General features: G+C 37.9%; 1 protein-coding gene across 1 annotated transcript; it reads right to left on the bottom strand.

Moving 5' to 3' along the window:
• Positions 1-589: 589 nt before the first annotated feature.
• Positions 590-25,826, bottom strand: lypla2 (lysophospholipase 2). Its single transcript, XM_022206939.2, has 10 exons — positions 25,715-25,826; positions 12,319-12,411; positions 9,961-9,992; positions 7,265-7,330; positions 7,091-7,138; positions 6,882-6,952; positions 5,085-5,158; positions 4,871-4,972; positions 4,605-4,775; positions 590-2,723 (listed from the first exon to the last, which is right to left on the bottom strand). The coding sequence occupies exons 2-10, from the start codon at positions 12,394-12,396 to the stop codon at positions 2,673-2,675; spliced, it is 693 nt and encodes a 230-aa protein (XP_022062631.1). The 5' UTR covers positions 12,397-12,411; positions 25,715-25,826; the 3' UTR covers positions 590-2,672.
• Positions 25,827-26,501: the final 675 nt, after the last annotated feature.

The following is a 26,501-nucleotide window of genomic DNA, read 5'->3' as shown; positions in this document are numbered from 1 at the left end:
CCTCAGAGTTACACTCCTATATCCAAGGATCACAAGTTGTTCAAGGTTAACTTTATTTTGAAATTTCAAATCACCCTTCAGTCTCGGAACAGCTTCTTGCCAAAGCTCTCCCTTCGTATCGCCATATTTTTTTTTTTTTAAAGAAGTGACCTATAATGGTGTTGGGATTAACTTTAAATCTGACCTTTGATGGTTTATTAGTGGGTTAGAGCAGGTAGCCAAAGGAGGGAGATGAGAAGTTAATATATCTGTGACAGCTTTAAACTCGGGACTGCTTTGGTGTCGTGGAAGAAGATGTGGAGGAAGCAGGTTTATTCCAGAGTTTAAAGCAAACAGGACCATTGAGATCCAGAGGAAACAGCAACACTGGAAAGGGGTGGAAGGTACAGTGAATCGACTCGTGGTGTGCAGTCTGTGCGGGTCTGCAACCATCTGGATTTCATGCAGCCTACAATCTCATGACTAAAAAACAAAAAGAAAAACTAAAAGAAATAAACTGAGGTACTTTCGCATACAGAGTCACAAAAAGCAGAGAGACGTCACTGACATGCAGGCGTGGAGAAAGAAACAGCACGGGGTGGCAAAAGCATCGATTGATTAGTTTTCTTTTATTTTCAGTTGGATGTTGTTCATAGAATTCAAGATACTTTATCACACTTGTTGTAAAAAGAAAAGGCGTGGATGTTTCGGTAAAAGGATCTTCTTGTCGTTAGCGAAGTGAGACCCGGACAGGCTGCAGTTTGCCGTCATGGGGAGATGGATAAATTAGTGGAAGTATCTGTTTTTACTACACCTGAGTCACAATCTGTGGGGCTCAAACACCAGAGCTGCAGTCAGACCAAACAGTTGCTTGTGTGGTGAAGCTTAAAACAGGAAGAGACTGTAAACACAAACTGGTATGTCCACAAACATCCAGATTTTATTGCGTTATTAAACATTTCGCTGCTCAAAGTGGCAACAGACAAGTTTTTTGTGCTCTAACTTATCATTATGAAGTAAATGTTGACTTTAAGATATCTTGACCATAGAATAATGACACCATTTAGATTTAGATTGCAGGTTTTTTGTGCATAGAGGAATTTTTGGTGCCTCCCAAAGAGGTTCTAGCCAGCACCAAAGGAAAATCACCAGCACCAAAATGATGACAACTGAATAACAATCGATTTTAGATTATTTTTAACCAGTTTTGGTAATTTGAGTTTCATTTACTGAAGATATTTTTCTCAGCAAATACTCAGAAATAAGAGGAAAATGCATAAATTTCTACTAGGGCTGTAGTCTCCAAGTCTACTGGTCCACTGAAATGCTCTCATCCGAACAAATTCTTAATATTTTTGGAACAGGCGACCACACCCATGTCTTCACAACTAACTTATATCACATTTACTCAATGATTACTCTGAGTCGGCTCCAAATAAATTGGCACTGTGGTTGCATTTTGTGTCCAAAAAGTGTAGCGGAAACATTGTAAATATCAGTTTTGACGTCACAGCTCAACAACCAAAATGGCGGATCATCTAAAAACAGCAGCTAACTCGTCTTATTTGCCTATTTTCAAATATCACGCCAACATATACACATTCAGGCCAATCTGTTATCATTTCAGTATAAAATAACCCGGTAAAGCTTAGTTAATATCCAGAAAATAGCATTTAGCATTTTGTATATTTATGATTGCTTGAGGCTACCAAGGCTAGCATGGAGGGCTAACTGTGGCTTTTTATAAGCTAATCTAGAGTTAACATGCAGATTTTTCTATATTTATGACTGATTTAAGCTAACAAGGCTGGCGTGGAGGGTTTACTGTGGGTTTTTTAAGGTGACCTACAACCATTCGATCTCTGTTGTTAGAAATCCCTACTTAGAAATACAACCAGGAGTTTTCCTCTGCTTTTATTATTGTAACGGAAAACAGAGATCACTCCAGTCTTTTGTGACACTTGGAAATGCTGAGGAGGAGAGGTAAAAGTTGTCTGCTGCCACTTTAACGTCACCGTTCATGCGCTAACTTTCTGTGCTGCAGCCATGAAGAAAGATTCAACGAGAGGCCGATGACATCTTTTCTCCCAAACTCACTGGACTTCAGGAGCTGAATCAAAATAACTGGGAATTAACGGGAAGCAAAATCCGGTCTGACTGAGCTTTTACCAGTTAGCGTGATCACAGACGGCAGCAGGCGGGTGTTAACCTGCTCACCAGACTCGGTTTGAATGTTGGTTCTCTATTAAATGTTGTACAAACTGACACAGCGATGAAATGGGGAAAGTCGTGGCTGTGAAGCGATGGATTAAAAAAAGGAAGCAAAATGAGGTAAAAGTTAAAAAAAAAAAACTGGAGGCAACAGACAGGTCGTTTAAATAAAACCCAAAGGGAATGTATCATATGAATCAGTGTTTCTCCCTCCGAAGGCTAAGACTTGTGAGAGCGAGCACTTGGTAATGTCGTCGTCGAATCAGTGTGTTTGACCGGTCTGGAGTCGGGACTGTCAGGCTGGAGGTTTGTTTAGCGGTGTGTGTCGAATCGTTGGGATTAAATGTGAACATGTGCGTGTTGGTTGTCTGTGGATGTCTGTGGAAGAGGGGGTGCTGCTCATGGCTGTTTCCTGTGGGAGAATGGCAGATCAGGGGTGAGAGGTCAGTGTCTCAGGGGGTCACAGTGGGGATGAGGTGAGGTCAGATCCGGGGCAAATGCTGCTCAATAAATTCCTTTACAGCCGCCATCTCCTGAAAGAGACGAGACGAGAGGTGAGCGGGATCAAATACAGTATCTAACACTGTATGTGTTGTCTTGTGACAGGAAATCCATAAATACGCTTTCAAGTTTGTCAAATTTATTCATAAAGCACATTTAAAAGCAGACAGGAGTTGAACCAAAGTGCTGCACGATTTGAAAACAAGCAAACACAATGACTTGAAGATAAAACTAAGAAAATTTGTATTATTCCTCCAAGGAATGCATCAGAGTTATGTGACGATCGCCGTTGGTTTGTCTGTCTGTCTGTCTGTCTGTCTGTCTGTCTGTCTGTTAGTAACATTACTCAAAAACAGACTAACACATTTGGATGAAGTTTTCAAGAAAGGTCAGGAATGACACAAGAACCAAGTGATTAGATACTGGTCGTGCTGCGGCTTATAGTCTGGATCCATGGATTTGTTAAAGATTTACGTATCTTTGCCAGATAGCGTCACAGCGTCACTGTAACCATGACAACAAGTGAACACTACGTCAGCTGCCTGTTCATGATCACATGATTGTGATTCTACTACAGATCCACTGAAGTGGACTTATCCATCGGAAATGATACAAGGAACAACTGACTAAACTGTGGGGGTGTTTCTGAGTCCCATCAATTCCCGCTGCCCGCTACATATTTAGGTCACGTGATTCGGTATCTGTACATAGCGTACACATTTATAACACATGCCTGTACCCAGTGCAAAGTCATTTTGTTGTGGGTACATCTATATTTTCTATATCTATAAGAGTGACCGGGCCTTCTCCATCCAGGCCTCTCAGCTTTGGAACGACCTTCTTGAGGAGCTAAGGCTCGCCGAATCAGTAAATTCTTTTAAATCACCTCTTAAAACCCATTTTTATAGATTCACCTTCCAGAAAAGTTCTCTTTTATTTCACTTTTATCACTATGTTCTACCTATCAAAGCACTGTGTGAATGTTCTTCTGAAAGGTGCTATACAAATAAAGTTATTATTATTATTGTTTTTATTATTATTAAATGGCCACATTCTATGTTGCCGTGATTTCTGATCATCAATAACTTACAAAAAATGCTGTATTTCTGACGATGCCATAATGGGGGAATGAGCAGCCTTGGTGGACGACTGTGCTCTCCGAGTGCTTTTCTAGTTTAATGTGTGATCGTTGATCTATTAGCCCCCCCCCCGAATAGATCAATCACTTTTTTAGCATTTAGAATGCTGAGGCTAGATAATGGATAGACGGATGTTCTTTGAAATAGATGTGATTAGAAACCATTTAGGATTCAATGAAATTTTTGTTTTTGAAATAATCTTTTCACTTGTAGCTCTGTATTCATAGTTTTTGATAAAACAGAAAAGTTTCAGGCAAATCAGAGATGGTCGAGCAGAAGGTCCCTGATGATTTGAGATAAAATAATCCACAGGTGGATGTTTTGGTGTTTTTGTGGTAGATATAATGAAAACAGGGCTGCATAATAACTCAGTGGGTAGCATCATCGTCTTGCAGCTAGAAGATCCCTGGTTCACGTCCCGGCTTGGGATCTTCCTGCGTGCAGTTTGCATGTTCTCCCTGTGCATGTGTGGGCTTTCTCCGGATTCCTCCCATCGTAAAAAAACACGCTGAGGTTAACTGGTAATTCTAAAATATGCGCAGGTGTGAATGTGAGTGTTTGTCTCTACATGTAGCACTGCAATGGACTGGTGACCTATGCAGGTATCTCCTGTCTTCACCCTAAAACCGCTGGGACAGACTCCAGCTTTAGCAGTTTATAGATAATGGATGGATGTAATGAAGATAAGTCAGGAAAGAAATATTTGTTGCTGACTGCAAATAAAGCAAAAAGAACAAAAACTTTCATATCAGAGCAGCTTGTACAGAACAGTACCTGGGGACAGGAGGAGTGAGAGAGCCCTGGGTAGGTTTTGAAGGTGATCATCTGAGGGTTGACTATGTTTTTGAGTTTTTCTGCCGTCATGGCACCAAACTGCACCGGGATCATGACGTCCATCTCGCCGTGGCACTGCAGGATGGGGAGGTTCTTGTTGCCGCTCGACACCTGCAGGACGAGACGGACACCGAAAATAGCAGCGACAGAAAACGGAAGCAGGACACGTGAGGCCGAAGCAGGCGGTAAAAAAACTGTGACTGTACCGATGGGAAACTCCTGTGAAGTGGAAGCCAGCAGCTGAGGGCCACAACACCGGCCAACTGGTGCTGGCAGGTCAAGGCGGTGTACAAGGACAAGGCTCCACCCTGAGGAGGAAACACACCAACCTCATCACACACATCAACCACCAGAACATACACTGTGATGTAAACATGCCTCTAATGTAAAATAAAATGATGCTCGGAGGTAAATTCCCACCTGAGAGAAGCCACCGAGCATTATGCGGTTTGGAGGGATCCCGTTTTTGGCCTCGTGTTCGATTATGGCCTTGACTGGAGATAAAAAGGAACAAAACGTGATTCAGTGAAGACACAAACAGAGGTGACAGCCCGGCAGCGATTTATGATGAGGAGGAAGCAGCTTAAGGTATCTGATGTGACTAAAACAAGCTGCAGCCATGTTGGATGTGTGGTTGGTTTAGAGATGCTAAAACACCTGACCACCAGGGGGAGCCTCAGCCCTTCAACACGCTGCTGTTACAAACTAAAGACCTGTGAATGTGTGTAAATGAAATATAAATGCTCAAAGGAAAAGTGTTTTTTGATAAATTAATAAAGAGGAGTGATATATCTGAAATAACTGCCCACATTTCTGGATTCATACTGTTGGCCTCAGTGAGTTAAACTGAAGACTGAAAAATAGAAGAAATCTTAAGAGACGAGTTTAAATTCTCCATGTTTTTTCACCTCCACATATCGGCCAATCCCAGCCTGAAGCAGGTGTGAATGTTGGACTGTAAGTTTGGGAAATCTACCAGAATTTTCCTATTTCAGACGGAGGAAAGAGTTTCACAGTGTTTGCAGTTTCTTCGGGATTTGTGAGTATTTTAGTCAGCTGTGAAAAACGTGAAAAGGTGAACACACTGCAGCTCGAATCAATGACGGCCTCCTGCAAACTTTACATTTTACAGTTTATCTCTGGTCGCTACTTAAACAGAAACTCATTTCTCTTTCCAACAGTTACATATTTTGAAGTTTTTCCATGAAAATGATCTCTTTCTACCATAGAATATCTGCTGCTTCCTCTCAAATGTGCAAATCTTTAGACATGGAGTCTTCCTCCACTGATTGATCTCCATTTGCTGCAGCTCGAGCATGTCTTCTATCCGTATTTTTAGCCTTAGATAGTCTTTAAAATATCTACTATCTTTACTTTTAGCCTTACATAGTCTTTATTTATATCTCATATTTGTATTTTTAGCCTTACATAGTTTTAAATGTACCTTATATCCGTATTTTTTGCCTTACATAAGCTTTATTTTTATCTTATAACTTATTTTTAGCCGTATATCGTCTTTAGCATATCTTAAATCTTTATTTTTTAGCCCTACATGGTCTTTAATATATCTTATATGTGTATTTTCAGCGTTAAAAGTCTTTAATAGATCACATATCTGTGCTTTTAGCCTTACATAGTCTTTATTTATCTTATACCTGTATTTTTAGCCGTACATCGTCTTTATTTCTATCTTAAATCTTTAATTTTAACCTGATATAGTCTTTAATAGATCTTTTTTTTTTGTATTTTAAGCTTTATATGGTCTTTAGTATATCGTACATCTTTATTTTTAGCCCTACATGGTCTTTAATATATCTTATATCTGTATTTTCAGCCTTACATAGTCTTTAATATGTCTTATATCTGTATTTTTAGCCTTACAGCATCACTTTTTCATGCCAAAATGGTAAAAAAAACCCTGGAGTTCAGCTTACCACACATCAAATTCTAGAGACGTTAGGAGCCTCAAAAGTTGGTAAAATGTCAATGGAAGACTGTAGTTTTAGTAGGAAATATGGATATATCCATATATTTTCACCTGAAAGACCTTTCAGTGGCACCAACATTTTAAAAATGTGCATGTTTTTCCATTTTTAAGGGCCACTAATTGTAAATCTGCTGGAAACTATTCTGTCTGTCCTCACCAAATTTCATGGCTGTGGCCATGATCAATTTACATGATCAATAAAGTTTATCTCGTCTCCTCATTAAACTCACTGTTTTCTGCTGCCTTCTTGATTCCAGACTCGTCCTCTGGGGAGTCGGGGCTCAGACCCATGAGGTCGAACCTGCACACAAGCAGAGAAAATCAACAGACACAATCACGGCTTTGTCAGCGGCAGCATGGGAGGCTATTGTGGTTTCCAGGGAGACAATGGCAGCCAGTGTCGGGCTGAAAGGACGCCTCTCTCATCACGCCAACTCACCACGCGGGCATCATGGACTTCATGTTGAGAGTGACGGGGATCGGAGGCCTGAGGGGGGAAACATGACGGCAGATCAGCGGCAGCCGGGTGATAAACGGCCGAAACATGAAGCAGCTTAGCATCAACGAAAGCCGCCGACAGTCTTAGAAAGCATTAAATAATAGAAAGACTTACGCGTGGGGGCAGATAAACTTGACGTGACGCAGCTGGATCGCCGTCAAAGTGTCTGCCCACCCGTGCCTGACAGAAAACACAGAGAGTTGTTTCTAATCCAGCTACACACTGCAAAAACTCTAAATCTTAGCAAGTCTATTTGTCTTATTTTTCGTCAAAATGTCTCATCCCACTGGATTTAAGATAAATTTACTTAACAAGAGACATTTCAGCCAGATGGAGGGACTTGTTTTAAGACAACGCATCTTAAATATCTTGGTAAGTCAAAGAATCTCGAAATTATCTTGTTTTAACCCTCACATTTAAAGTGTAAAAATGTGGGAAAAAAATCTGTATTTTCACAGTGAAAACTTCCACATTTTCAACATTTTCGGGCAATTTTTGAAAATTTTTTTTAGTGGAAAAAAGAAATGTTAAAAAAAATGTTTCTTTAAGAACATTCAGAAAAAAAATTTTTTCTGAATGTTCTGAATGTTCTGAATGTTCTTAAAGAAAATATAAGTTCTACTGATATATATGGAATCACTTTAGATATTTCTAGGGCTTTTTGGTAAGATTTTTAATCATTTTTTAAAAGATTTACAATTTTCTTTTTTTTTTAATTTCTTGAATTTTTACTTCTTGCCAAATTTGGGGATATTTTTTTAAAATAAAACTTTTTAGGAATTTTCTTCCTCAAGATTTTGCAAATTTTTCGCAGAATTTTTTTCAGACAAACAATATTTTTGGTGCCAAAAAATGAGGACAACAGGACGGTTAAGACACCTAAGCTTGACAATCCTTGTAAAATACAGCTTAAAATAAGTTTTCCCGGCTAATTTTAACACCTCAATATTCTAAATATCACATCTTATTTCAAGAAATCTCACCAAGCCATTTTTCACTTGTTCTATTGGCAGATTTTTTTTCACTTATTTCAAGGTAAAAGTTCTCTGAAATAAGTTTTTTTTTCTTGTTTTGAGAGGGGCATTTTTTCCAGTGCGGTGAAATTACCAGCAGGCAGCACATCCAAACCAAACCTGATGGACCGGGTGCATCAAAACCACTTTTACACCGAAGCAACGCTCGCTGAAAATGTTTGCTCTTGACGTACAAAGAGGCACTCGAAGGGAAAAAGCAGCCTGAGGGGATCGTTTTGATGTAAAGCTGCATGGAGCAGCAGCTGTCATCATGTTCTCAGTTTTTAAACGAGTATTTTAAAGTGTTCACAGAGCTGCTCTGTCAAATTCAACTACATGATGGTGGCTATCAATTAGCCACTGAATGAGAATTAGGACGAAGAAATGTCGATCTAGTGGAGTAAAGCCAAGAGAAAACGCACCGAGAGGCAGGCAGGATTTAAAAGTAACCCTCTGTGATGACACTATTCATTTATTTGATGATTTTTACATGTAGAAATTAGATTTTCTGAGAATTTTCTGACCATATTTTATGATCTGGTATAAAATATGTGCAGTTAAGCCTCAGAATTACTCAACTCAAAAGCCAGATTCTTATTTCTAATAATAAAAATAACAACTGTATTTATATGGCACCCAAAATAAAAGAAAACAGAGGGTGAAACCATAAAAACAAGGGTCAAATTAACAATATTAATCGTCAATAAATAACAGAAAACAGTAGAAATTATCTGGATGATTTAAAACGGTATACAAACTGCAGTTTCTGAAAAATTAGTGACAATTTCTAGTGGTAAGAATTAATTTGCAGATCGCATTTTCTGTAAAAAATGTTAAAATATATGTAAAAATTCATCAATAACCTCTCTAGCACAGTATATCACATTATTTGGTCACTTGTTTGTTTCCAGGCAGAAAAAACCTTTTCTTGAAGTAAAAATTCACTAGAAATATAAATTTTCTCCTGCTTATGGATAATTTTGGTGAAAATGCAACTAAAGCCGTGCAAGATTTAAAAATAAACCTCTACTACGCCACTATTAACAGTCAATAAATAACAAAGATAGTAGAAATGATCTGGAACATTTAGAATGGTATAGAAGCTGCATTTTCTGAAAAAAGGCGACAATTTGCACATCACATCATCAGGAAAAACATTTTAAGTGTAACAAAATACATAAAAATGGTTTAAAATACTTTATATTCATGAATAACCTTCCTAACACAATATTGCACATTATTCGGTCACTTGTTTGTGCCGTTTCCAGCCAGAATAAACTTTAACATCAAGTAAAAATTCACTATAAATCAAAATTTGTGGATAATTTTGGGCTTAAGTAAAACTAAAAGGCTTTGCTTTTTAGATTTAACTGCATTTTCATTAGCAGCACACTATAATATTTTCTAAACCTGCTAATCTTTTTACTGATGTCTTAAATTAAATGTTTGATTTTACTTTCACTGTTGGTGACATTTTTGTGACTCTTTTCTCCATTTTCAAACTTTTTCAGATGAAAATAATCCAAAAATGAATGAAAATGATTGTTTTTTGCAGCTGTACGTCAGTTACTCCACATATATTTACCTCAAGTTCAGTCACACAAAATAATTCAGAGCATTACCACCACAACCAGCGGTAAGTGTGCCGTAGGTCTAATTATAATATAATAATACAAATCTGGTTAAATTATGAGGACAGCAAGCATCTTTTTACTAATATTGCTCATGAAGACACTGAAATAAAAGACAATAAAAAGACAGAAAACAGAGGCTAATAAAGACGTTTGATAAACTCACCCTGAGTCTCCCAAACCATGAAGGAAGATCACCTGCAGCAGAGAAGAAAACAACACAATTAACGCCTCTTACAGTTCTGAACATGAGAGAATAAACGAGAAAAAAAACTCCCTCTTTGATCCTGGAGTTAATCTGCCGTCCTTCTGTACTCATTGTACTACCGCTAAGTGTTTGTGCTTGTCCCCAAAACAGAGAAAAAACAGGTGCCAATGTTACGTTCCTGCCAAGAAAAGCTTCGGCTGCCAGTTTCCGCACACGCTGCTCCCCACAGAGCAGCCATGAAAGGGAACGACGAAGAGTCAGAAAGCTGCCAGTTCACCGAGAGTTGGCCCCAAGTCAGACGTTTGCACCGATCAAAACATTTTTTTTAGCGTTCAGAGCTGGAACCGGTGACAGTTTAATAAATCCCTGCACTGTATCCGACAACAGCTCCATAAAAGACGGAGTTTAACTTCTTCGTGTGGATCCAGCTGAGTGCTGATCTACCTGTTACACCTGCTGCTACAGGTGGAGCTACAGCAGGGAAGACAATGCAAATGCAGCAGAAACTGTCTTTAAAATCTATTATGTACAAAAATCAATAGTAGAAACAATAAGTTCTTTTGTATTCTGCAAAAAATCTGTAGTAGATTCAATCAATTCTTCTGTATTCTGTAATATATCTTCTGTATCATGCAAAACAATCTGTAGCAGAATCAAATTTTTTTCAAACTTTTGTATTATTTTTTCTGTATCCTGCAGAAATCATAAGTAGAATCAATCATTTCTTCTGTATTCCGTCTTCCGTATACTGCAAAAGTCAACAGAAAAATGCATTATTTCTTCTGCATACTGCCAAAATCAACAGTAGGACTAATAATTTATTTTGTATTCTGGATCATTTCTACCATTTACTGCAAAAACCTGTAGTAGAATCAATAATTCCTCCTTTACTCTGAATTATTTCTTCTGTAAACTGCAAAAATTAACAGTAGAATGAATTATTTCTTTTGTATTCTGCAGACATTGGTAGTCTACTCAACATTTTCTTTACTACTCTATTATTTCTTCTGTACACTGCAAAAATGAAATAATTTCTTCTGACTTATGTACTATTTTTTTGTATATTGCAGATATCTGCAGTAGAACCAATAATTTCACCTGTATTCTGTAATATTTCTTCTTTATACTGCAAAAATCAACAGCAGAATCTATCATTCTTTGTCTATTCTGTAATAATTCTTCTGTATACTGTAAAAATCAATAGTAGTATAAATCAATTCTTCTGTATTCTGTGTTATTTCCTCTGTAAAATGCAAAAATCAATAGTAGAATTAATATTTTCTTCTGTATTCAGCAAAAATCTGCAGTAGAATCAATCATTTCTTCTAAATTTTGTATTATTTCTTTTGCATACTGCAGAAATCTGAAGTAGAACCAATAAATCCTTCTCTATTCTGTATTATTTCTTCTGTATAATGCAAAAATCAACAGTACAATTCATCAATTCTTCTGTATTTTGTATTACTTATTCTGTATATTATAAAAAATCAACAGTAGAAGGAATTATTTATTTTGTATTCTGTGTTATTTCCTCTGCACACTGCAGAAATCTGTAGTAGAACCAATAATTTCTTCTATATTCTCCATAATTTCCTCCGTATGCTGCAAAAATCAACAGCATAATCGATCACTTCTTTTGTATTTTGCAAAAAATCTGTAGTAGAATCAATCATTTTGTCTAAACTTGAAATTTATTTTGTTTCTATCAGGCAGAAATTTGTTGAGGAACCAATAATTTCACCTGAATTCTGTCATAATTCCTCTTATGCAGCAAAAACCAACAGAAGAATCAATCACGTCTTCTGTATCCTGTCAATTTTGATGCTTGTGTGTAAAGATAAACGACGTTCTGATGTTTTGCGGTTATCTCTCCAACTACTGACAGCAAGAAAGCAGCAGATTCCTTTAATGTGTTCAAAGAGTTGGCCGATAAAGCCGATTTCGCTGTGAGGTGTTTTGGTGAAACTCTCCTCTGCGTTCCTTGGCGAAGTAAAAATGGTTGGAACGAGCTCATATATAGAGATCCACTTCAGACTGGATGGTTAGGATTAACTTATCATAGTAGAACATACAAATGTGGATTCTACATGCTAATGGACATCAAAAACCGAGCAAGCGGCTCTACAACATCACTTTTTGTGAAATTAAACGGAATTGCGGTTGCAAAAAAGACAGAATTTTGAAAAGTTTGGTGCTTGTGTTAAAAAAATGAACGATTCTTCTGATGTTTTGCGGTTATTTCTCCAACTGCTGACCAGATTGTGTGTGAAGAGTCGGTGGATAAAGCTGATTTTGATGTGTTGTGGTGAAACTCACCGCCGCGGTCTCCTTCTCCGTCCCAGACACCGTCACGGCCTCGGCGAGCAGCGGCACAGACATGTTGTTGCCACACATACACTGTAAGAGGTGCTGAAGTGAAGAAAAAACACAAGGAACAGGCTTAATTTAGCAGTTTTCTGGCAGCATATTAAACACGAGTCTGTTCACATGGCAGATTAAAACCAGTAAAACGTCTTTCCAGTCCCGTGCTGGTGGAGAGTTCAGTCCGGTCGTTACTCTTCTGCAGCATTTCTGGATGATAAACGATTTTAATATGACAAATAGACAGCAAACGGTCGCATTAGCTGCTAATGAATTTGCCCCGAAGTCATTCCAATTAAATCAGATTAAATTGGCTCAATCAGATCAGATTAAATCCAGATGAGAAGTTGATTTTTAAAAATGTTTCGACAGTGAGCCGCAGCTCTGAGAATCTGATTATTGGAGGTGGTTCAGAGCTGAAAGATGAAAACAGGAGGAGTAAATTAAAAACTCTAAAAATAGAATAGATTCCTAATAAGAGAACATCGTCCAACGGAGGCACAAGAACCGAACATGAATCACAGAAAGGACGCTAAAGGACTCAACTGTAAATATGACTTTAAGAGGAGTTAGTTCATTAATAATACAGCAGTTTACACACAAATAAATATGGTATTTTTGTGTTTGTTATTTGATATATTTTTAATTACTAGAAGTATTTCCTCATGTATATTTTTAGAATTAGCCCTGCTTTGTTGAATTAATTGCTAGTTATGTTGGTCCTAACATTTGTGGGTCTATTTTCCAACTGAGTCCCGTTTTTGTTTTATAATATTTTTGAGATGTTAAAGCTGTTTTATCCGGTTTGAAATAATGTGTATCTGAACAGTTATATATATTTTTCCTTTATAAGTTTATGATTTAAAAAGTTATTTTGTTTGAACTCATCTACTATCGCCTCTTTTCCTGGATTTGATGGCTTGTGCAGTTACAGATATTTAATTATAGATCCACAAGTAGGATGTCTGCCATCTCATGTTGGTTTTTTTCTGGCTGGAAGCAGCAATTTTTTTCAGTTGTAAAGTTAATAAAACATTAAAAGAGAGTAAAAAAAAAAAGGCAGTTTACACTTTCTTCAAATCACAGGGATGCCTGTGTGACCTTATTTTGGTCGCAGAATGATCAAAAAAATGAAATAGTATATTAAATTTACTGTCACATGACAAAGGAAAGCAGCAAATAGAGAATGTTTGGTGCTTTTAGCTGTAAAATGACTGCAATGATTCAACAAACATGATCAAATTAGCTGCCGATTATACTTTGGAGGTAAATCAGATCTATTTTTGATAAATTAATCACATTACTGCACATTTTTGTCGATAAACAGAATTGTTGTACTGAAATGTCAAACTGGGCTTGAGGAAGTTTAAAGTTAAACACTGCCAGAGATCTTGGGATGTTTTGCTTCAACAACACATTTGGTAAAACGGGGAAAAAAAACACCCAAAATAATTATTTAAGTGTTTACTTTCTGTACTTTGCATTAATTTTTTGTAATTCATAGAAAAAAAATGGTGCATATCTGAAGGCACTTTTCTGAAAACTCATGAACTAAAATAAAAATTCTTCATATTCATGTAAATAATCAGTTTCACTGTGATATCGGTTTGTTAAAATAATCACTTCCAATATATATACATCTGGAAATTGGCCGTTCAGATCTTACTTCTGAGCCAAAAATCTGCTCTTCATATAAAACTCACAGCCTGATTTGTCATTATTTAACATTTTATTCCTACAAACATGGAGAACATTTGTTTTTATTTCGTCAAAAAGATATTTTCAATGTCGAAAACATGGAAAAAGAACCGGTCAATGTTGAGGGTTTGGGCTGTTTTGTTTCTATGACACATTCAGACAAATTAAAAAAAAAAAAACACCCAAAATACAAACAGCATTTAAGCGTTTACTTTCTATACTTTGCATTGTTTTTTTGTAATTCACAGAAAAATTGGTGCATATTTGAAGATAAATTAATGAAAACTCTAAAATTTCTGAAAAGCATTCATGTAAATAATTTACTACGGAAGTTTCACTGTGATTATCGGTTTGATAAAATTATATTTTCCAATAAAAACATCTGGAATTTGACAATGAAATCTAAATTCTGAGTCATAAATCTGATTATTTAACATTTTATTCCCAAAAACATGGCAAAAATATATATTTTTTTCTGATTGCAAGTTAGAATAAAAGTTACTTCAAATTAGATATTAAACAAGTTACAAAAAATGATATGCAAATAAGATTTTATTCCTAAAAACAAATTTTTTTTCATGAAATTACCAAATACCTAAATTCTCTTCTGCAAAAAAAAAAAAGGCTTTGACTTGAAATGTCGACAAAATGAAACAAGAATTGTACAGTTGTGTTTAGATTTCTGTGTTGGAGATGCAAATTAAAGTCCAGGAAACTTCTCCTGCAAAAGTAATTTGTCTTTTTCTCAGTGATCAATGCCGCCGTCCTCCTAAACCCACTGTGACTCACGTTTTATTTTCTGTCCACTGACGAATAGATTCGTGACTAATTGTTGCAGCTCCACATTAAAACTCTCTGCAGCAACGATACAAATGCAGGAAAATTAACAAAATAGCCGAAATGTTCCCGTGGAGCTGCAAGAGAAATCATTTCTCTGACATTAAAGTGAGATGAGAAGTAAAAAAGATTATCCTGAACACATGAAGCTGCAGATTCCTTTGAGTTTTCTGTGACTAATCTACCAGAACAGCTGTTTCATAGAGAATCCACTCTGATTTTAGGGTTCTTGGATGTTTTTTGTTCTGCTTTATTTACGAGTCACACAGTTTTCTGGCTCCACGCTGAAGAGGCCGACACCGATAATTCGTTGGAGCTTTTAAACCGGCATGACGAGTGCAGAGGCAGAGCTGGAGCCCGTCCAAAGCAGAAAACTATTTCAGAAGCCTGTGCCAGTGCTACGCTGTGGGAGAAAGGTTCTTTGAAATCATTTTTCGCTTTTTTATGCAGATGCACTCCCCTACAAATCACTCCGGTCGTTTCAGAATGATTCATTCTTTCTAAACAGTCCTTGTGGGGTTTCTTTTTCAGATAACAAACGAGTTACTCCATCAAAAATCATCAGAGTCCTTCTGCTCGACCAGCTCTGATGTGTTTGAAATGCTTAATCATGAGCTAAAGATATTTAAAATGGTATCTGAGGAATTTTAGACTAATATATGAAGTATTTTCTGATGTCATTTTTAAAAAAACAGCCCGCTGACACACTTTCAGCAGGTTTTTTGCACATTAAAATCGTTTATTGAACTGAATAACAGCTCATTCCATCTCAAATTTTACTTTCTGTTTAATTGGCTCTGATTTCCTTGAGAATTTTAAGCATAAAATGTGAATATTTATGAAGATATTGGTGAAATTTAACCTTGATACATCAATATATTTACATTACATACTAATATACTTTTAATGGCCCTTGTATCCACTTTTAGCAGGTTTATTGTGGATTGAAATTTGAAGCTGTTTGAAGGACAATATCTGAGGAATTATTAAAGATAAAAACCTGAAACATTCACTGATATTTCTCATCATGCCATTGATTCAGAATCTCTAATATTAGAGAAGCTGATCAAATAATCTCTCATTAAGGGTGAGTTGAAATATGATAAAAAAAACTCACGTCATCATGAAAAGTCTCATCTTTGGAGCTCACGTTTGCAAACAAAACTGATAATCCAGAAGTCAACTAGTGATATTTTCTGATCCATGTGGAGCTGCAGGTCACAACAACACAAAACTAAACATATCAAATACTTTTTAAATCGGTAATACTTGGTCACAAAACTAAAAAGACAGTTATTTTCACCAAACTTACCGATTATCCCCACCCACACCTATAATCAGGTTATTTTATCAACTTGTCCAATATAATTACAAACTGTGAATCAATGACACGATGAGGAACAACAGTGAAAAAATCTGGTTTTTATCTTTAACAGTTCCTCAGATACTACTACTACTACTACTACTACTGATTCACTCAAACAGGCTTAAAGTTGAAAGCACGAAAAAAACGTACTGAAAGTGGGTCGACGTGCAATTCTTAAAAAATTTCTGTCATAAAGTGTTTGATATATGAAGCTAAAATGGCACGGCTATCTTTAGAAATATCCATATCTTATGCTATAAAAATGTTCTTCAAATCAGAGATATTTGAGGTAAAGCTGCTCTAAAAATTGGATTATTTGAGATTGAATCAGATAGACTGAACTTATTCATAATCCTCACCCATAATCAAAGACTCTTATCTACTTGCCCATTATTGGAGATTCTAAATCAATGACATGTTGAGACATAACAGTGAAAATTTCAGGTTTTTATTCTAAATAGTCCCTGAGATATTGTTCAAACAGAATCCAACTTCAATGTGCAAAAAACCCTGTTGAAAGTGGATCGATGGGTAGTTTTTTACAATTTCTATTTCAGAAAGCGTGTGATATATAAAGCTAAAACTGCACAGATATCTAAATAAACATCCCTATTTTATGCTATAAAAATTCCAGGCAAATCAAAGTTATCTGAGGGGAAAGTGTTTTTAAAAAAATGGATTATTTGAGATGTATGAGTCACGTTGAACTTATTCATAATACCGACCCATAATTAGAGATTATTTGGTCTGCTTGTCCAATATTACAGATTCTGAATCAATGACATGATGAGAAATAATAATGAAAAGTTTGATTTTTTATCTTTAGTAGTTCCTAAGATATTGTCGCTAAAACTAGCATATTTTAGGCAATAAATATATAATTCAAATCAGAGATATTTGAGGGGACACTGTTCTAAAAATTAGATTATTTGAGATGGAATTAGATTCAAAATCCCCACCCATGTTGAGAGATTATTTGGCCTTCGTGTCCAATATTACAGATTCTGAATGAATGACATGATGGGAAATAACAGTGAAAAGTTCAGGCTTTTATCTTGAATATTTTTCCATCTTTAATAGATATTTCTGTTCAAACATAGACTCAAATCTCAATAATAAACACGCTGAAAGTAGGTAGATGGGCGATATTTAAAAAAATTTAGCTCTGAAAGTATTTCACAAACGTCAATTTAAACATTCATACTTTATGACAAACAAAATTCAAGTAAATCAGAGATGATCGAGGACAAACTGCTCTGAAAATCAGATGGTTTGAGATGAAACGACCCTACACATTAAAAGCCTCATTATAGTTCCCGTCCTCCAAACCCCGCTGCTGCTCACGTCACCAGAAGTCCTAAAAACAGCAGCGCTTATTAAAAACCGGGCTCTGCAGAGATGCGTGTGGACCGATCATGCAGTCCATGAAGCCTGAACGTGTTTTTGACATCGGTGCTGACAATGAGCCGCTCTGTCTGGTTATCAGAGCTGCCATTCAGCCGGACGACGACAACAAAGCCGGACACACCGCTCACACACACACCAGCACATAAAGCAGCCGCTGAGCCTCTAACGGCGGTCATGAGGCCGCGATGTGTTTGTGTCCGGCGGGTTTCTGTAGTCAGCAAGTGACGGGACTCGTTAACTAAACGACACACACTGCCTCTTTACTGTAAACACATCGTGAGTCACACAACAGGCTTCAAGTTGGAGTTTTACAGTAAAATCCAGCAGTAAAAGCCTGTTTGTCTTTACGCCCTTTAACTTAAGAGAAAAGACAGCACTCGACGTTCAGTATGAGGAGTGAGTTCATAAATAATACAGCAGTTTACACGGAAACAAGTAGTTTATTTTACAGTCGGGTGGACAGAGATTTTATTTTTTATTGTGGAAGTAATAAAACATTAAAAGACAGTAAAAAAGAACTGTCTACATTTTCTCCAAGCCCACAGTGATGCCTTTACCACCTTGTTTTGGTCGCCAAATGATGAAAAAACCTAAATAATATATTAAATTTAGCATCATATGACAAAGAAAAGCAGCAAATAGAGCATGTCTGGTATTTTTTAGATGTAAAATGAGTGCAATGATTCATCAAACATGATCAAATCAACTGCCAATTACACCTGGGCAGGTAAATCCGTCCTATTCTTGATAAATGGATCATATTGCTGCACATTTCTGCTGATAGATAAACAAAGAATTAATGTACTGAGACGTCAGACTGGGCTTCAGGTAGTTTAAATTTAAACAATTACAGTAAACGTGTTTTTTTTTGGTTTTTTTTACAAGTACTGTTGAGATTTTGGGCAGTTTTGTTTCTAGAATATATCCGGACAAATGGAAAAGAAAACGCCCAAAATACATATTTAAGAATTTATGGGGCATATTTGAATATACATTTCATAAAGTTAAATTAAAATTCTCCTTAGCATTTATGTAAATGATCATCTACAGAAGTTTTACTGTGATCTCTGTTTGTTAAAATAATAATTTACAACAAAAACACCCAGAAATTGACAATGCAAATCTAAAGTCTGAGCCAGAAGTCTGCAGGTCTTCTTAACGCTCTTTAACTTTCCGATGATGAGGGACGAGACGAGGAAAAGTCAGGACATGCGGGTCGGATGCTGCTGATTGGTAAACATGCGACGGGGAGAAACGTCTGGAAGGTTAATGTGTAAACCTTCAGCCGCTTCGACTCTACGGGTGTTAAAATTCCACGGCTGAGCTCATGACCGTGTTTGTTCCTCGGTGACAAATTACCGTCTGAAGGTCAAACCTGCGGCCAGAACAGGTGAAAAGTGGGCAGTAATGAGGGATTTAAGAGTCCAAAGTGTGAACAAGAACCGTCTGTTTTTGCTCCTGGTAGATGAGTAATATCTGGATAATAAATGGTGAAGGTCAAGCAGTTCTTCTTTCAGTTCTGGAGGATTAAATAAATGACGTCAGACGGGAAATGTTCACATTAAGGCTGCAAATAATGATTTTTTTCACTGTTGATTGATCTGTCTGGTGTCTTTTCAATTCATCAAATGTTTGTTTGATCGATAAATAGTAAAAACTGCCCCAAAAATAAGTTTAAAATGTCTTGTTTTGTCCTCAACCCAAAGATATTCAATTTAATATAGAGCAGGGGTGTCAAACATGCAGCTCGCGGGCCAAAATCGGCCCTCCAGAGTCCAATCTGGTCCCCAGGACGACTTTGTCAAGTGTAAAAATTACAGAAACTATACATTTAAAATTAATTTTAGACAACTTGCTTTGATCATAAAGTAAAATACCATACTGCACAGTGTTCTTTTGTCATTTTGTGTCTCATTTTTGCAATATTTTGTCTCATTTTTTTGTCTGACTTTTGTTGTTCTGATTCTCACTTTTGTCATTTTTGGTCTTGTTTGTGTCGTTTGTCCATTTTTTTTATGTCAAAGTGAAAACAGATTTCTATAAAGTAATGTCAATGAAAGAAAATTATATCAATAAAAATAACTTTGCATAATTATTCACCCCCTTTTTAATTTAATGGTCTAATTCAATAGAGGTCCATCAAATTGTTGCCAACAGTCTCACAATTAGTGAAATGAAGATCACCTGAGTGGTGTGGGTGTGTTTCCAGTGATTGAGTTGTAAAACACCTGTCTGAAGGGTCCAGAGAGTGGTTGATCAGTATTCCTGGCTACCATTACACCATGAAGACAGAAGAACACTCTAAGCAACTCAGGGAAAGGGTTATTGAGAAGTACAATTCAGGGGATGGTTGCAAAAAAATTTCCAAGGCACTGAACATCCCCCGGAGTTCAGTGAAATCAATTATCAAGATATGGAAGGAATATGGCACTTGTGTGAATCTGCCTAGATCAGGCCGCCCTCGTAAACTGGGTGACCGTGCAAGTAGGAGACTAGTGAGAGAAGCCACCAAGACCCCTACAACTACTCTGAAGGAGTTACAAGCTTCAGCTGCTGAGATGGGAGAGACTGTGCATGTAGCAACTGCTGCCGGGTTCTTCACCGGTCAAAGCTTTATGGGAGAGTGGCAATGAGAAAGCCACTGTTGAAGAAAAGTCATATTAGATCTCGACTAGAGTTTGCCAAAAAGCACGTGGAAGACTCCATGGTCAAGTGGAAGAAGATTCTTTGGTCTGATGAGACCAAAATTGAGCTTTTTGGCCATCAGACAAGACGTCATGTTTGGCGGAAACTAGGGATGGGAATTTCGACTAATTTCTGAACCGACTAGTCGCTAATTTTATTGGCAACAAGTCGGTGCGGAAAACTTGCAATTTAACCCTTTAAGCCCCAAAGTCGCAATATTGCGACAAGCAACATTGCTGAACATAACAAGCCATAGCTTCAAATATACTGCCTCGTGTGCCTCATGTACTGTACACCAGGAGATGGTGGACATCTAGAACTTCAATCTGAGCATCAGTTGTGGGCGTGTTTTCATGCAAAGTTTTGGAGTTTACAGAGTTTGAAAACCGAGGAGACGAGACTCGCCGTTGGAGCGTATCAGGACACATGACGGCACATTTTAGAGTGAGAAAACTCACCATACCAAGAGGTCTGCTCAACGCTGACAAAGTACTTTGTCAAGTAATGGCTTACTCATATTCTGAAGAGGAATATTCACCCTCTGATGAAGATGTTCAGTCGTCCACTGAGACAGAAAGTGCCGCTGCGTCTGTGCGTAACGGCAGCGGGTCGGTGTGCCATGACAGTCCACGAGCAGCACATACTGGAGCCGATGCTTTGCTTCGGGGTGGCAGGAAGGGACGTGGTGGGTGTAGCTGGAGTGGTCAAAACACCACTAATGATGAGGGGGAAAGCGGGGGTTGAAAAAAGAGACAAGCATATGCTACTGGCAGGATCAACCAGGTAGCCCAGACGGGCCAAGCGTGCTGCACACGGCCGAGCGTAGAGCTGCATGGCGGCGCCTGGTCGGGGTGGGGGGGCACACTAGCGTTTAACCGACTAGTGAAATACTAAACGTTTAATGAATGAGTAGGCGGTTTAACGATTAAATGACTCGTCCGCACATCCCTAGCGGAAACCAAACACTGCACATCACCAAAAACACACCATCCCCACTGTGAAGCATGGTGGTGGCAGCATCATGCTGTGGGGATGTTTCTCAGCAATTGGACCTGGAAGGCTTGTAAAGATAGAGGGCAGAATGAATGCTGCAAAATACACTGAAATCCTGGGGGACAATCTTTTTCAGTCTGCAAGAGAACTACGTCTTGGGAGAAGATTTATTTTCCAGCAAGACAATGATCCAAAACATACTGCAAAAGCTACACAGGAATGGTTAAAAAAGAACCAGGTAAATGTTCTGGAGTGGCCGAGTCAGAGCCCAGACCTCAATCCTATAGAGAATTTGTGGCTGGACTTGAAAAGGGCTGTTCATGCCCGATACCCGCGCAACCTGACAGAGCTTGAGCAGTTTTGCAAAGAAGAATGGAGCAAAATTGCAGTGGGCAGATGTGCAAGACTGATTGAGACCTATCCACACAGACTCACTGCTGTGATTGCAGCCAAAGGTGCATCTACTAAATACTGACTTGAAGGGGGTGAATAATTATGCAAACAATTATTTTCATTTATATAATTTTCCTTTCGTTGACATTACTTTATAGAAATCTGTTTTCACTTTGACATTAAAGAGTTTTTTTCCAATATTTTTTTGTTAAAAAAGCTAAATTTTATTGACCATGATTGATTTATGAAAGCAATAAAAGGGTAAAACATCAAAGGTTGTGAATACTTATGATAGGCACTGTAATTTTTTTGTCTCATTTTTGTTGTTTGTCTTTTTTTTGTCGCTTTGTAACTTTTTGGTCAAATTTTAGGTCTCTTTGTTTAGTTTCATGTCGTTTGTCTCATTTTTTGTCATTTTACGCAATGTGTTGTCTTGTTTTAATTGTTTTTTTTGTCTGACTTTTAGGTTTCTTTTCCTCTCACTTGTTTTTTTTTTTTTAATTTTGTGTTTTGTTTTATTCATTGTTTTATGTATCGTTATTGTCACCGTTTCTAATTTCCCACCATCTTTAAATACATTTAGATGATAAAACTGCTGGAATTTTACTTGCAAAATTTTAACTTTAGTAACACATGAGTATTTCCTTCACTGCTGAACATTTTAAGATTTATCGTCACCAAGTAGTAAATTAAAACCTTTTCTTAGCAGTAACTTTTGGCAGCACCCATGCGTTTAAAAGAACAGACAGTCAGCGATAAAGTAACTGAAATCAGACAACGTGAATGCTGAAGTGAAAGAAGAAAGCGATGAGGAGATAAAAAGCGATAAGAAAGACGAACGAGAGCAGGAACAATCTGATCGAACGAGTACGACACGCCCTCTAGAAGAAAGTTAATCATTTTTACACCGTGTTTTTTACACCAGTTTCTGTTCAGCAGCTTCACAGTGACCCACAAACCGAACAATGAAACACTGTGTGGGTTTTTAGATCACTCTCTAAGAAACAACGGCTCACTCTCTACACTTCTGGAGGAGGACGGTGGTTAAAAATAGTGTCGCGCTGTGTGAAGGCATCCAGTCCGATTCAGGTTGGGTCGAAAAAAAAAAAAAAAAGTAACAGAAACTAACTTAATTTATTCTTTGCTGCAGTTTGTGTTTCAGTACACCTTCGACCAGTTTCTTCAATAAACTGATAAATAAATGCAGCTGCAACCTTCATGTTTACAATTCTTTGGTCTTAAAAGGCATCGTGTCATGAAATATAAACGCTTAAGCCACTAATTGAAATGCTAATAGCTGATTGAGGTTGTTATCTTAGATTATTAGTCAAAAACAGTAGATAAATATAAAACCTGACCTCCCAAAGCTCAACCTGGCATCTTTGCATTGCTCAATGATAACTTTAAAACTCACAAATATTGAATTTAAAAGCATATTTTACAGAGAAAATAAGCAAACTGTCACATATTAGAAGTCAAAACAAAAAATCTTCTTGAGAAACAACTTAAAAGTTGACCAGATTAGCAAAATAGTTTGTGAATAATTTTCAATTGACAGATCAATCCCTCATCGAGGAAAAAGAATCCTAGCTACGGCCACTAAATCATGAGGATTTTCTGCTTTATTTTGTCTTTTACATGACTACACATGTTGTCATTACAGGTTTTTTGGTCAATTTTTTCCAGTAAAATGCAGCCATACTTTATCGTAAATGCTTTCCTGACATTAAAGTCTGTTATATAGTTAATTTCGACTTATTTCACTGTCACTGAGCAGCATGAAAGTACCAACAGTCACATCTCAAATGCTGTCAGATGACTGAAGATAATATTAAATCAACATCAGCAGCTTTTAGATGAATCAAACAAGACCTGGGCGATAAAACGACAGCAGTACATACCGGCGATAGAGACTTCAACGATATCAACTACAAAATTGTTCTAAAGACGAATCGGTAATTTCTTTCACCCTTCATAGTTTTCCCTATGCAGGTCTCCCAAGGTGCGTTAGCCTGTGCCAAATGAGCTTCTCGTGCTTCGGTAGCCCTTGTAAGATGGACTTAAAGTGGTTGCGCGATCAGTATTCAATTCGCCTGTCCCACCGTCGGACATTACAATCCAAACCGATCTGAATATATGGATATCCGTCATTAATCGGGGCAGAATATCCGGAGCCCAGAAATTGCTATTCCCCGGTATTTATACATATAGAATAACCATCTGTAATATTTTCCACATTCAGAGTAATCTGTGTGAAAATCTGTGTGAAATCTGCGCAATATTAGCAGTACTAATGTGCTTTTATTTTGTATTTTCCTACCTTTGTCTGTACATTTTTGCACAATCCCTTTTGCTGCTGAGGCATTAATAAAGGATTATCTTTTCTTATCTTGCCTGCATGTTTCCATTGAAGCACATTAAATCAAGAAAGGGTTTCTTGTTTAAATGTGCATCAATTATTTATTTTGCTGGATATAGCTTTCCCCATGCAGGTCTCCCAAGGTGTGCTAGTCTGTAGCTGCCTAAGCTTCTTGTCCCCAGTTGGAGCGTTCGGTTGCCCTTATAAAAGGGAGTTCACGGTCAAAAAACACCCACAACCCTGAGTTCCCGCCACCTCCATCTAAGTACCCGCTGGTCTCAGCCAGCAATAACAATATTAAGCTCCAGGTTCTGCATGTTTTCTGCGCAATACTAATGTTTTCATTCAGAGGAATCTGAGGAATATCTGAATTTCTACAAGTGGCAAAATCTGCACAACATTAGCAGTACTAATGTGCTTTAATTCGATGTTTTTCTACCTTTGTCTGTACATTTTTGTACAATCCCCTTTTGCTGCTGTAACACTGGAAATTTCCCTGCTGAGGGATTAATGAAGGATTATCTTTTCTTGCTTGCATGTTTCCACTGATGCACATTAAAAGAAGAAAGGGTTTCTTGTTTTAATATGCATTCTAATTTCAGTATTAATTTAATTTTTGTGTCTTTTCCTTGCTTTATTACGACTAAAACGATTAAGTGCGATGCATTAATAAGCAGGCTAGAGTGGTTAACCTTGGAAGAAGTGGTCTCTCTTGAAATTATAGCCTTAAAATGATAAATAAGCATCGACAAAGACTAAAATAACAGCATTAATCGTGAAACTTTACGGGCCATCCCTAAAAGAAACCACGGAAAAAGCCTCCCATGTTGCAGCAACTTAAACCACATCACGAGTCTCCATCCTGCGTGACTCCAATTACATTCAAGTGAAACAGAGAAACAGAGGCGTGCTGCAGACACACAACCACCAGGCTGCTGCTGCAGGATCCTCTCTGCTCAGCGGCCACGGATGGCTGGCAAACAACAGGATAATATGCGGCACTGAGTGACAGGCATCCCCCCTCCTCCCCTCCACAGCCACACCATCCTCCAGCAGCAGCAGCTCACCCTCCTCCCCGCCCGCTGCTGCTGTTAGCCAGCTAGCTGATATTACACACACTGCAGTCAAAAGCGATTTAAAGCCTCTGATGTTAGCAAATAAACCGAGTTAGCATCGTTAGCTGAGGCGGAGGAAGCGGGCGGTGCGGGTGTCGAGGGAGACAATGAATGGCTTAGCAATGATAGGCGACTCGTCCTCGGTAGTGATGGCATTCAGCAGAGCAAAGCCTCTGCTGCCCCAAAAAGACAGACGGACCGACTCTCGGGTTTAATCCCGGTTTAGCTGGCACACATCTACACAATAACCCGGGCTAGTGTCGGTGCAGCTGCTGCTAGCTAATGTCGTACACACATTAATTGTATTGTCTTCTGCCGGTGTCCCTCTTCGTGTATCTCGGGGCGCCGCTACGGTTCGGATTTTGACCTGAAACCCCGGCAGTTTTTTAGGCGAACCCTTAAGCACCAAATCGACCCGGAAAGGTTCGGTTCGGACCGGAATAAAGTGCTTAAAATGACCCCCGCGGCCCGCTAGCTAACACGGATTCATACACTCACCGCTTGCTGTCCCAGTTCACGACGGAGCGGAACTTCCGCTACTGGCCGCTCACAGGCAGGGGGCGGGGCCTAACCTTGACGTAAAGACGTCATGATAAAGCAACGCCCTGCGCCAGGACGTCATCGCCTGGCAACGCCCTCCTCAGGGTCACGATCATATTATTTCGTATTTTTTTAACACAAACATTATTTTTCACCAACTTCCTTACAGAATGAGTCGAATGATATTTTATATTTTTTAGGGTAAACAAATTCCTTGAAGTAAAAGTAAAGAAAAAGTAAATATTGTAAAAAAAAAATCGAAAAGAATTTGTTCCTTTTCGTTGTCATCTTGCTCTGAGAAGTTTGGGATCAATAAATCACATTTGTTAAAGTGGTCCACTATTAATACGTTTTTCACATCTGAAGAGAAAATGCGACCTCACCTGTCCTGCAGTGACTCTTTGTGTTTATAGACTTCTTGATTTTTTTTTGCTTGATATATCCAGTGTCGCAGATAAGCATCTTTTGTTGACATAGTTTAAGCCTTATAGAGGTCATTTTCTTGTGCAGTAGACCTCAGCTGTTGCTCATTGAGAATTAAAAATATGTCAGTATTTGGCACTTCCTCCTGCTGAATACCCATCAGCATACCAAATGTGTAATATTCTGCAGCTGAAAATAGTCCATAAAAAATAACACAGTTCTGTTTGAGTGACATTTATTAAAAAATACACTGTCCAGCTGTGTTAGGAAATTACAGAGCTTATATTAAAACTGAAACTCTACATTCATGACCTATTTAAAA

This window comes from Acanthochromis polyacanthus, chromosome 11 (genome assembly GCF_021347895.1).
Source record: "Acanthochromis polyacanthus isolate Apoly-LR-REF ecotype Palm Island chromosome 11, KAUST_Apoly_ChrSc, whole genome shotgun sequence".
NCBI classification, from domain to species: Eukaryota; Metazoa; Chordata; class Actinopteri; family Pomacentridae; genus Acanthochromis; species Acanthochromis polyacanthus.
The sequence above is the reverse complement of the archived record's forward strand: the minus strand, read 5'-3'. Positions and strand labels throughout refer to the sequence as shown.